This window comes from Eumetopias jubatus, unplaced genomic scaffold (assembly GCF_037043125.1).
Source record: "Eumetopias jubatus isolate StellerSeaLion01/CBP00866 unplaced genomic scaffold, mEumJub1_p1.0 scaffold_1, whole genome shotgun sequence".
Taxonomy (NCBI): domain Eukaryota; kingdom Metazoa; phylum Chordata; class Mammalia; order Carnivora; family Otariidae; genus Eumetopias; species Eumetopias jubatus.
Genome location: NW_028274807.1, coordinates 80,291,690 through 80,304,267, shown reverse-complemented (window position 1 = coordinate 80,304,267; position 12,578 = coordinate 80,291,690). Strand labels below are relative to the sequence as shown.

The 12,578-nt window shown below is 38.7% G+C and overlaps 1 protein-coding gene across 2 annotated transcripts in view; it reads right to left on the bottom strand.

The window, feature by feature from the left end:
- The window catches only part of LIPH (lipase H), a 46,322-nt gene extending 34,485 nt beyond the window's left edge, over positions 1-11,837 (bottom strand). For both annotated transcript variants that reach the window (XM_028101136.2, XM_088017986.1), the window contains exon 1: positions 11,713-11,837. In XM_028101136.2, coding sequence (XP_027956937.1) covers positions 11,713-11,761 — 49 coding nt within the window. In that variant the 5' untranslated portion in view covers positions 11,762-11,837. The remainder of the gene's footprint in view (positions 1-11,712) is intronic.
- Positions 11,838-12,578: the final 741 nt, after the last annotated feature.

Genomic DNA, 12,578 nt, shown 5'->3' with positions numbered 1-12,578 from the left:
TCAGGGATACCCCATCAGCGCGGCTGAAATAGTCTCACAACCGTACCGCAGCTCTCCCTACGCAACCCTTCCTTGCCCCGCCTCCTTTCGCCGGGATGTCCGCTGTGTATCACGGTGGGCAGGCTCTCTCGGCCCGCCACCACCTCCTTTCTCCTTCCCGCGCAGTTCCTTCGGTAGATCTCTTGCGTGTCCCATCCCATGCTGGTGTCTGCTTCTGGGAGGACCCGAGCTGACCCACTTGGACTTAATACTGTATTTATCCACTAAGGTGAACCCCTGGCAAGGATTCTTGGGCATCTGTGGGGTGCATTTCTGACTACCGTGGAGCACCTTTCTAACTTCTGCCATGCTTCCTGCTGCTTTCCTTTGCCAGAACAGTTCTTTGCCCTCTCGGCTCTAGTCCTTGCTTTAGTAACTTGAGACAGTATCAAATGATCCTCCCTTACAAATAATGAGGACATCAGCACACCCAGTACTTCTCCTCACTGACCCAATGTCTATCTCCTGATTTTCGTTAGTTATAAAATTATTTTTAATTCATCTAGTGATTCCTTTTTTAGTTTAAAAAATAAATAATATTTAAGCCTCTGTATTGATGCATCAACAGAAACAGAGAGTTTCTGTTGTATTTATTGTACCTGCTCTAGCCCCTCATTTTCTACCAAGAAAGACAAGAAAGTTAACACACATGGTCTTTCATACCCTCCCTGGCCCCTCCTTCAGAACATACACACACACTCACACAAACGTACACTTTTTGTTCCTATTGTCAAGATATAGTCAATCCCCATTACTTATGGATTTCATATTTATGAATTCACCTACTCACTAAAATTTGTAAACCCCCCAAATCAATACTTGGGGTGCTTTTGCTGTCATCCATGGACATGTGCAGAATGGCAAAAAAGGTTGTCCCACATGCCCACTCTCAAATGAGGCCAAACATGGTGACACTCTGCCTTCTTGTTTCAGCTTCCATAACGAATGTCCTTTTCCCAGTCTATTTACTGCCAAGTTTTTTGCTTCTTGTACTTTTTCTTGGTGATTTCACCCTTTAATGTGGTCCCCAAGCACAATCCTGAAGTGCTGTGATGTACCTTACAGAGAAAATATGTATCTCAGATAAGCTTCATTCAGGAATGAGTTATAGTGCTGTTGGCCATGACTTCAGTGTTATGAGTAAACAATATATATTAAATAAAATGTCTTTATTTTTTAATTTTTTTAAAGATTGATTGATTGATTGATTGATTGATTGATTTTAGAGAGCAAGAGTGCAGGCGGGCAGGGGAATCTCAAGCAGACTCCCTGCTGAGTGTGGAGCCTGATGTGGGGCTCAATCTCTCCACCCTGAGATCATGACCTGAGCCAAAATCAAAAGTCAGACGCTCAACAGACTGAGCCACCCAGGCACCCTAAGTAAAGTGTCTTTAAAAAGAAACATACGTAAAATAAGATTATGTATTGATTGGTCAACAAAAATGTTGTAACCAAAGGCTTGCAGGAACCTAACCCTGTATTGCCCCTAGGAGCAATGGTTCAGTCTTTGCTAATTCAGTGTTTGCCGGTCCTTTATGGCACATTAACTACCATGAGTAACGAGAATGGGCTGTATATAAAAATTAACATTAACTACCATGAATAACAAGAATGGGCTGTATATAAAAATTATCTTCCGGAACCGTGGTTCTCGTATTTCCCCAGTTATGTAGTTTTAGCGCGATAATGTACACAATCATTGCTCCCAGTGAATCCTTTTCCTAGGCTTCTTCATTCACCCCTGGGCGAGAGCTCTTGCTGTCTTTTCAAGAAGGGCGAATGGATAATACAGCTCCTAAGTTCATTCATATCCATAAAGAATTCCTAGGCCTAAATGATGACCTGGCTTCAAACAATATTCTTTCCTCCAGGATTTATAGGTATTATTCTACTTTCTTCTTCTATTGAATCCCATTCTAGAGAACTTTGACCCTTCTATGCTACTTGCTTTTTTCCTACCACACACCTGAAGCATTCTTTTCTTGTTCTGAAATAACTTTCCCTACCGGTGTCCATGCTCCAAAATAACTGATCTGTTTATTGTTGTATACCCAGTGCCAACAACAGAGCCTGGCTTAGAGCTGACATCAATAAACGTTTCGTGAATAAGCAAGTATCACATTATTCAGCCATTCAGATCCACCCGGATACTACAAGTAGTATATGATATAATGATATAATGTTTATGAAATAAATGGAGTATGAAATGACACACGCATTATGACTAAATTGTGTAAAAATATGTCTGCAGGTAATAAGGCCTGCAAAATAATGTGCAAACAAAAATGGGTTCTGCATTCCATTTCTGATGTTCTCTGCTTAAAACTACCTGAGGCTATTCATTCTTTTCCCCTCAGAATTAGTAACATTTTAAAAGAAAATATTAAATTTATCTCCTTTTGGACCATGTTACAAGTTAGTTTAAGCTCCTTGAGGGCAAGTGCTGTCTTGTTTTTTGTCTAGTATTATGGCCCAGCACATAGAGCAGGAACGTGTCTTGTTGGACCCCAAATTCTCAGGCAGTTTGGAGGGCAGGCAGGCAATTTGGAGGCAAGGACTAGATATCTGTGAATAGCAAATCTGTTAAATTGCTTCACCCTCATAAACATAGTTCTCTATATTTATATTTAATTTCTAGTTTATATTCCTAAAATAATTTACTTGTATGTCTTCAGAAAGCAAACCTCTTTTTGCTTATTGTGTTGTTTTGTTACGAAGTCAAATTTACTTGGAAGTAGTATTAACAGAGTCTTTAACCAAGTATCCACAGAACATGTTAAACTGGTTTCTAAAGCTTAACCTCTTCTATTATTAGAGTTTATTTGAAGCAGAAAAACATGGTCTTTCCTCTTCAGTCTACTTTGAAATTCAATTACTCTGAAATGCCAGTTAGTGTTAACGAAAGATTGGAAAATTACAACTGAATGGGTGATGTCTCCCATCCAATGAGGAATTCAGACTCCAAAGGAGAACAGGTTGAGATGAGAGCAGAGTAGAGTAAGATGTCAAAGAAACCTGGATAGAACATCTTCAGAGATAACATAGTTGTCCCCGAGGTATTTTGTTATGGTCTAATGCATGGTCACCCATTGGCCAAGTATGGCCATGACCATTTATGTATCATCTACGGCTGCTTTCCTGTTATAAGGCCGAGTTGAGCGGTTGTAAAAGTGACCAATGGCCCACAAAGCTGAAAATATTTACTATCTGGCTCTTTACAGAAAAAGTTTGCCAACCTTGGTCCAATGTCCTAAACAAAATACAACATGATTTTGGAGCACGGATTTCAGAGTCATTGCTTCCTAGCTATGTGACCCTTGGTAATTAATTACCTAACCTCTCTGAGCCTCAGTTTCACATGTGTAAAATGATCATAATAATGCCAATCTGTCAGACAGTGCTCTGCAGAGCCATATAGAGCCCGAGGCAAGAGAAAAAAAACAACAAACAACAACTGCATATTTACTTACCAAAGTATCCTCCCAGACTTTGAACCAAGTGGGTAAAAGTTTATAAAAGCTCGATAGTCACTCAAAAACCATGACCACAGATACGGCCCTTTGTTATTCAGTCTGTTCAGATACCACTGTCAACTCTCATAAACCAAATCACCTAGCAAGGAAATGAAGATGGCATGGGCCCAGGGACAGCTGGCTGACTGGAAATGACTTCTCCTATATATACATATAACAACACAGAGTTGTAAAACAAACAATAGTCTGTCTTCACATAAAATTTAGTTTTCTTTTTTTAATTTTTTTTTGATGTAGTGTTCCATGATTCATTGTTTGCATATAACAAAAAGATTTATTTATTTATTTTAGAGAGAGTGTGCGCACATAAGTTGGGGGAAGGGCAGAGGGAAAGAAAGAATCCCAAGCAGAATCCCTGCTGAATGTGGAGCCTGATGCAGGCCTCAAACTCAAAACCCTGAGATGACCTGAGCCAAAACCAAGAATCAGACGCTTACCCTACTGAGCCACCCAGGTGCCCCTGATATTTTTTTCTAATTGACTTATTTGCATTGATTTTCATTTTCAAAGATATCACTTATGCCTATCAAAATATCAAATATCAAAATATCATCTTATGCCCAAAAATATCACTTATGCATATCATTTATTATGTACTGTGAGAATGCATTATTAATGATATACATATTATTTACAATAAAATATTACTTAAACATTAAAATATCATTTACATACTGCATTAAAATATCATGAAAAATATTTTCTTTTTTCAAAGATTTTATTTATTTGACAGAGAGAGAGGCAGAGAGAGAGGGAACACAGCAGGGGGAGTGGAAGAGGCAGAAGCAGGCTTCCCACTGAGCAGGGAGCCCGATGTTAGGACTTGATCCCAGGACCCTGGGATCATGACCTGAGCCGGAAGCAGACGGCTGAGCCACCCAGGCGCCCCATGAAAACTATTTTTATTGCATTAAAATCATAAATGTAATTTATCTTGATTATTGAGTTATGGTCTCCCTTACCCCCTTAAATTTTGCACCTGGTGAGTGCTTCACTGACCTCACCCTAATCCCAGCCCTGCTATCAGGATTGTGGTGAGAATTAGAGATAATGTGTATGAAGTATCTAAAGTACTAGGTGGTGCATAGTAAATGCTAAAATTAATAATTGTCGATGATGTGGATGATGAGTTGGGTTAATATTTGTAGAGGCCAAGGGCAGTCCACTCTAACATGGACTACTTGACATGAAGATTACTTTGAATTAAAAAGCAATCAAAACCCAGTGGATTCATGAAAAGCCTTTACCTCCCCCTCAACAGCCTAAAAAGAATTTAGAGGACCAGCTCCAGGAGGAAAGCTATCACCATAGATAACTACACTGTTATGAATTAGGTGTGGTAGACAGGGAGGAACCTAGTAAGGCCTCTTTGATCAAAGAGGCCTTACTCTCTATGTCCCATTGTTTCTGGGTGGCCCAGCAAACACATTTACCAAACACTTATTCTTTTTCATTTTCCTGTGAATTCATTCCTTCCCTTTGAAGTCCCAGACCTCTACCTACTTCTCCTTAATTTAGAATGACATATATACCTCATTTTTCCTGACCGTCCCTTGGAATTTCCATGGACTCCCCGTAGGTACTAAATTAAATTTGATTTTCTGATGTTTATCTGTCTCATGCTCATTTGATTCTTGGTGTGGCTTGAAGGGGACAGGAAATTCGTGCTCCCTGACAAAGTACTGATCTCACAGGGTTGTTATGAAGGTCAAGTAAAATAAGTAAATTGCTTAGCATGGGATCTGATATAAAGCAAGTGCTCAATAAATACTAGCTACTTTCCTTCCATCATTTTGGAAGGATTTTGGAAAAGGGAAGCATATTAGCCAGTATACAGGTGACAGTGCTTCTCCCTGGCCAGAGAACTGGGTTTGGTTCTGGCGCTGTCATTAACCAGTAAAACAAATAACCTTTTTGGGCCATCTTTGTCCTTATGTTGACCGATTGGTTCCTCATTCCTTAGAGACTTAGCTAATCTCTTGCATTCCTTTTGGACACAAAATTCTAAGATCTGCCCAAGCTAGCTGATTTGAAAGGATGTGAGGCACCTAATTTAGGAAAATAAATTTCCAGTGCAGTCTTACTAAACAAAGACAACCCAAATCTAAAAAAATGAATATAGCAAGAAATTAAAATTTCTTTTAATTTTAATTAAAAGATCTGAAAAGAACCATACATTACTCTTGGAATTAAAATGTTGACCAGAGGCACCTGGCTGGTTCCATCGGTAGAGCGTGAAAATTTTGGTCCCAGAGTTGTGAGTTCGAGCCCCACGTTGGGTGCAGAGATTACTTAAAAATAAAATCTTTAAAATAAATAAATAAACAAATAAAATAAAATGTTGACCAACTAGGTGTTTTGTCACCTTTATGTTACGCAGGATTTTTTGTCTAATTAAATACCCTTTGGTTAATAAACATGCTTCCATATGCTACAATAAGGATGACTCTTGAAAGCATTATGATAAATGAAGAAGTTAGTCACAAAAGACCACAAATCATATTACTCCATTCATATGAAATGTCCAGAGTAGGGGAATCTATAGAAACAGAAAGTAGATCAGTGGTTGCTAAGGGCTGGGGGAAGGAGGGAGTTGGGGAAATAGGGTACAGTAGCTAAATGGTGCCAGGTTCCTTTCTGAGGTCATGAAAATGTTCTAAAATTGACTGGTAATTGTTGCATATACCTGTGAATATACTAAAAACCATTGAGTAACAGTTTAAATGGGAGAATTACCACTGAATAAAGCCCCCACTTCAGTTAGTCTGTTGTGGGGAGGGTTTGTACCTGTTCCTGCAAAAATAAACTACTCTTATTCTCAGGCTTAGGAACTACTTACAACTGTTACCTTGTTTTATCTTTGCCAGAGAAAACTGTGTTAGATAGGCAAAATGCCCTCTTGATTGGAAGGACACCTCCAGTCTTTTAGCCACTGGCTATACTTATTTAGGATACAACAGAGAAAACAGATAGACCCCCGTTTCCCTAGACTGACCTATTTCAGCTGAGTCCCAGCTGGAGAGAAAAGTGTGATTCTCTCAGACTGATCACTGACCACCCCACTCCCCTTCTGATGAGACTTCCAAGGGATACTTTTGCTTTAACGTCACAAGACCTGCTGCCCTGAAGCGAAATGAAGCCGCCCAAGCTGTCTTGGTGCCACACACAGTTCCAGCTTTTTAGCTTCTGTGTGCTTTGGGAACTGATTTCATTTCCCACATTTCTGACTGGGGGAAAGCTTCTACAAAAAGAGGCTCCTCATTCATATCCAAAGAGGTGTCAGTGAAAAGAGAAGATCGAATTATGGACAGAAATAACCCACTGATAAAGCAATTATAAGTGAGGGCAGCGGGAGAGAAAGTTCTGAGATTCTCTGAGAATCAATAAGTACAGGTAGGTTCATATTCAGTCTCTCAGTGTGGCTGAGTCAACTGATTAAAAATGAAAGTATCAGTTTCTCTTAGACTTAGGGTTGGTGAAGTGTAGTCCACTAACCAAGCCCAAGTGACCAGGGTTTAATTTAATATCGACGCATGGTATTCAGTCAGGAAGTAAAACAAGGATGGCCCTGACTCACACTTCTTTTATTTCAAGTTTTGGGTTTCAAGGTGTGTCAAGCTATCATTTCTCCCACCCCCAAATATGACACAGGTGTTAATAACTTCTTTAGAACAGAGGTTCCACCGACAGGTATACTGATTTGATGTTTCCTGAAAGTATTTACTGATACCAAGATTAAGGGATGCACTGTCAAGGATTCCACATTCTGGGCTACAGGTACTAGTCAGTGTCTGAGACACAGCTCACCACATGTCAGTTGGTGAAGTCAGGATGTTTCCTGTAACCCACACTAGAGCACATTTTTATGCTTGCGTGAAAACACTGTTCTGAAGTAATTTCCAATAGTCCCAGAATAAAAATCCGTTTAGGCCAGAAACTGCCACGGAGAAAACAAACAAACAAACAAAAAAATATGAGTTGGACTCCTATTTTTTTTTTTAAAGATTTTATTTATTTGACAGAGACACGGTGAGAGAAGGAACACAAGCAGGGGGAGTGGGAGAGGGAGAGGGAGAAGCAGGCTTCCCGCGGAGCAGGGAGCCCGATGTGGAACTTGATCCGGGACCTTGGGACCATGACCTGAGCCAAAAGCAGATGCTTAATGACTAAGCCACCCAGGCACCTGGACTCCTATTTTGAAAAAGAGGTAGAAGGGGGAAGTGACATTTTCCTACTATGAAATTTTATTAAATTTTTTAAATCTGGAAAGTAACTCAGTTCATGTATTTTTTTATGCAGAGGAACCACACTGAATTTGGCATTAGAAATCTGTTCTGAACCAGATGGTGAAGGGTAGGGGCCAAGGGCAGGCTGCCCCCAAATAAGGATACTTTGGCATGAAGATTATTTTGAATTAAAAGCAATCAATGGGGCACCTGGGTGCTTCAGTGGGGTAAGCATCTGACTCTTGATTTCAGCTCAGGTCATGACCTCAGGGTTGTGAGATGGAGCCCCACATCAGGCTCCACACTGGGCATGGAGCCTGCTTAAGATTCTCTCTCTCTACATCTCCCTGTGCGTCTCCCCAACCCCCTCACTCTCTCTCTTAAAACAAAACCAAAAATAAATAAATAAATAAATAAATAAATAAATAAATAAAAGGCAATCAAAACCCAGGAGATTCAAGAAAAGCTCTTTACCTCCCCCTCAACAGCCTAAAAAGGATTTAGATAGAGGACCAGCTCCAGGAGGACTACACTGTTATGAATTAAGTGTGGTAGACAGAGAGGAACCTAGTAACGCCTCTTTGATCAAAGTTTTCTACATCCCATTGTTTCTGAGTGGCCCAGCAAACACATTTACCAAACACTTATTCTTTTTCATTTTCCTGTGAATTCATTCCTTCCCTTTGAAGTCCCAGACCTCTACCTACTTCTCCTTAATTTAGAATGACATATATACCTCATTTTGCCTGACCGTCCCTTGGAATTTCCGTGGACTCCCCATAGGTACTAAATTAAATTTGATTTTCTGCTGTTAATCTGTCTCACATCATTTTGATTATTGATCTGTCCTGAAGCACCTTGAAGGGGACAGGACATTCTTGCTCACAGACAGAAACATTCCCAGTTGGCTAGGGCCAAACCTGGTGGAGTATCTCGTTTCTTTTTTTTTTTTTTTTTTTTAAAGATTTTATTTATTTATTTGGCAGAGAGAGATAGCAAGAGAGGGAACACAGCAGGAGGAGTGGGAGAGGGAGAAGCAGGCTTCCCGCGGAGCAGGGAGCCCGATGTGGGGCTCGATCCCAGGACCCCGGGATCACGACCTGAGCCGAAGGCAGACGCTTAACGACTGAGCCACCCAGGCGCCCTCGTTTCTTTTTTAAAACCCCAACAAATACAGGCAAGAAGCATATGCCATCCTGGTTGGACATTTCTGCTTTTAACTGCCAGCATAATTTCTAGAATACAACCGAGAAAACAAGTGAGATACTGTATTTCCTCATTCTCATCTCTTGATCATGTGCATCAACGTGCACATTCATACCCTCCCACCTCTCACCTTTGTCTCCCTGTCAGAGAAGGGTAAGTCTGTCTGTCTGTCTCTCTCTCTCTCTCACACACACACACACACACCACGGAGTTATAAATTATTATCTTGGGAGGACTTCAAATATTCGAGGAAGTAATTCTCTGTTTTGGGCACTAAGCTATTTTCTCTAGGCAAATATCTATTTCCATAAGCCAAAGTATTGATAGAAGAGTAACTTTAAAATATATTTATGACCACAGCCTTAATTTAGAACAATAGTTGTCAGCATTTGTCCTTTGGATCACCTCCACCTGCAAAAACCAGAGGTTTTCTTAGAAATGTCGATTCCAGGGGCGCCTGGGTGGCTCAGTTGGTTAAGCGACTGCCTTCGGCTCAGGTCATGATCCTGGAGTCCAGAGATCGAGTCCCGCCTCGGGCTCCCTGCTCAGCGGGGAGTCTGCTTCTCCCTCTGACCCTCTCCCCTCTCATGCTCTCTCTCTATCTCATTCTCTCTCTCAAATAAATAAATAAAATCTTAAAAAAAAAAAAAAAAAGAAATGTCGATTCCAGGATCTCACCCCAGACCCACTGAGTCTGGATCTTTGGGGATGGTCTGCATTTTAAACAAGTCCCCGGGTGATTCTGGTGCACACTAGAGCTTGCTAGCCATTGCTTTGTTCACTGGTAAAATTATGGCAAACATTCCCATCATGATTTCACAAAGGTTAGAACAGAACAAAGATCTCCAGTAGCGAATGACCGGTATCCTCTGCATTTCCGAATCACATCTTAATACTTGTTGGTTTTTGGACAACAAACCAAAGAAGGGAAAAGCAGAAAGTCATTGTATTTATGATTAATAATTTCTACTATCAGATGCATTTTATTCAATACCCTCTCCCATGGAAGTTGCAAGATACTGAGAAGTCTAAATATAGCTTACAGCTATAATTAGTTTTTTCCTTCTAGCTACAGAAGTTTACTGTGGTGTGTCTCTGCTTAGATTCTGTAATTCAGCAGTGAGTCTTCTAGAATCGCTTAAAATAAGACTTTACTGATGAGGTAATGTTAAGTAAAAAGGCAGGACACCAAAAAATTAAGTCCCGACTTTGTATACAGAGATATACAATGCAAGACTGGAAGAAAATTACCCACAAATCAGCATCAGGTTTTTGTGTCAGGGTTAGCCCCACTCTCCTAAAACTATCTCTAAATTTATGTTCATTTTTTAAATTTAAAAATTATAATTAACACACACTTTAAAATGTTGACTTCTCAGTGAAAAATACTATCATTAGTATAATTGTAACTTACTGTTAAATCAACTTCAAAAGCACAAATTAAGAAAAATTTATTTATATAAGCCTGAAATCCTAAAACAACTATTTTAACTTTTCCATTTCCTTTCTAAACCTTATTTACAGGCATGGATACATGATTTTAACACAGTTGTAATCTTAGTTTATCTACAAATTTGAATTCTGTTTTGTCTACTTGACATTATTTTATAAACATGTTTGCACAATTCTGCGTAACTTCGGAGTTATTCTAAAGGGTTTTTTCAAAAAGTTTGTTATGTTGGACTTTATCCATTCCTGTACATAGAAACATTTCTGCTGAACCTAGTTTCAGTTATTGTAAGTGACATAGTTAGAATCATCTTCTTATGAGCTTTTTTCCCTTTTAAAAGTTATTTCCTTAGAATAAATTCTCAGCAATGGTTTTACTAGTTCAAAGGGCATGAACATTTTTATGGATACTATACGTAACATATTTCCCTTAAGAAAATTGTACCAATTTTTATTACCATAAACTATGGTAAAATTTCACAAGACTAAACTATCATAAAAAAAAGAACTGGATTCCTAAGAAGGCTGAGTTTCTTCTAAAAAAAAGCATTTCTTTTTATTTTTGTTACCCTATGTACATTACTGATTTATTTATTTTTATTTATTTATTTATTCATTTATTCATTTATTCATTCACTCACTTAGTAATCTCTACATTCAATGTGGGGCTCAAGCTCATGACCCTGAGATCAAGAGTTGAATGCTCTTACAACTGAGCCAGCCAGGTGACCCTGTACCTTACTGTTTTAATTTATATTTATTATGATTAATAATTTTAAGTTATCAATATGCCAGGCACCATTCCAAGAGGTTTACATAAAGTCATGTTTTCCTAAAAGATAACTGAAATAAACTGTCAGTGTATGAAAGCTTATAAAAACCTATCCTCTATATATTAGATATTATAATAAAATAAAACTTAAAATTTCCAGAAAATAAATGATCTTATTTCATAGAGGTGGAAAGGCACAGAAAACTTAATTATGAAAGAAAATAACTTTTAGATTTCTCAGCACATTTATTTTTTGTACATCAGAAGAACAAGTTAATCGAAAGGAACAATAATCTCTTTTATTACTGAGAAAAAAAATTTTTCAGGATTAGAAAGTTCATTTAACCCATATCTTATTTCCTTAAAAATGATAAAATAAAACTTAAAAAAGTCCATTGAAGGAACTGGGCTAATAAAATGCAAAGTGACAATACTACTAATAATGTTTTTTTAAAAAATTAAGAAAACCATTCAATAAATGACCTACCTGATTTGACCAAGCACATCAAACTGATGAAGAAGTATAACCTCAGCATATGGAAACTGGAGAGAGTGTATCACATTCACAAGAAGACTGGTTTCCTGGGCAGAGCCTTAGAGTTTCACTGAGGGCTTTGCTCAGAGAGCGCTCAGATAACTAATTCAGAGGTGTGGTGACAACAGGAAGTTCCCGAGGGACTGCAGGCGGGTCCCAACCCTTTCAGGGTATTTGACTCCTCCTCTTTTCAATGGAAGGTTGGGACTGTCTGCCTGACACAATTTTATGCATATCTTTTTAAAAATTTTATGCATATCTTAATATCATAATGTGTATTTGCAGAATGATGAGTTCAAAATAGTTTCATTCTTTGTGGGCGGTTTATTAGTCGTTTGGCGTGGTATGTTGAAACCAAGTGTGATTTGAAATATTTGCCTCCTTGTTCTTGTGAATGAAACAAATGCAATGAGTATTCTGTTGGCCTGGGAACACAAAACTATTTTTTATGTTAATTCACACGCTCATGCCTCATATGGCAGTCTTTAGACTTTGCTAAGAACATTTCATTAAGTCTAATCATATACCTGTATTTGTCCAAATATACTTCAGATTAAAGGAAATTTCTATGGCATTATACATATTTTTATTTCTTCCTATCCAGAGTACTTATCTCTCCCTCTCCCTCTCCTCCTCCTTTTTAAAAGAAAAGTAAGTGCAAAAGCTTTAAATAGAGAGCTATGTCAGAATCCATCCACCTCAGTATTGGAAGTAACTGAACTTGTGCTCCCACAGCTACAAGGTACTTAATTCCCTCTGGTGGAAAGTGCTAATAGTATTTACTCAGGCTGGTGAGAGTCTGATGAGCTGAAACATAA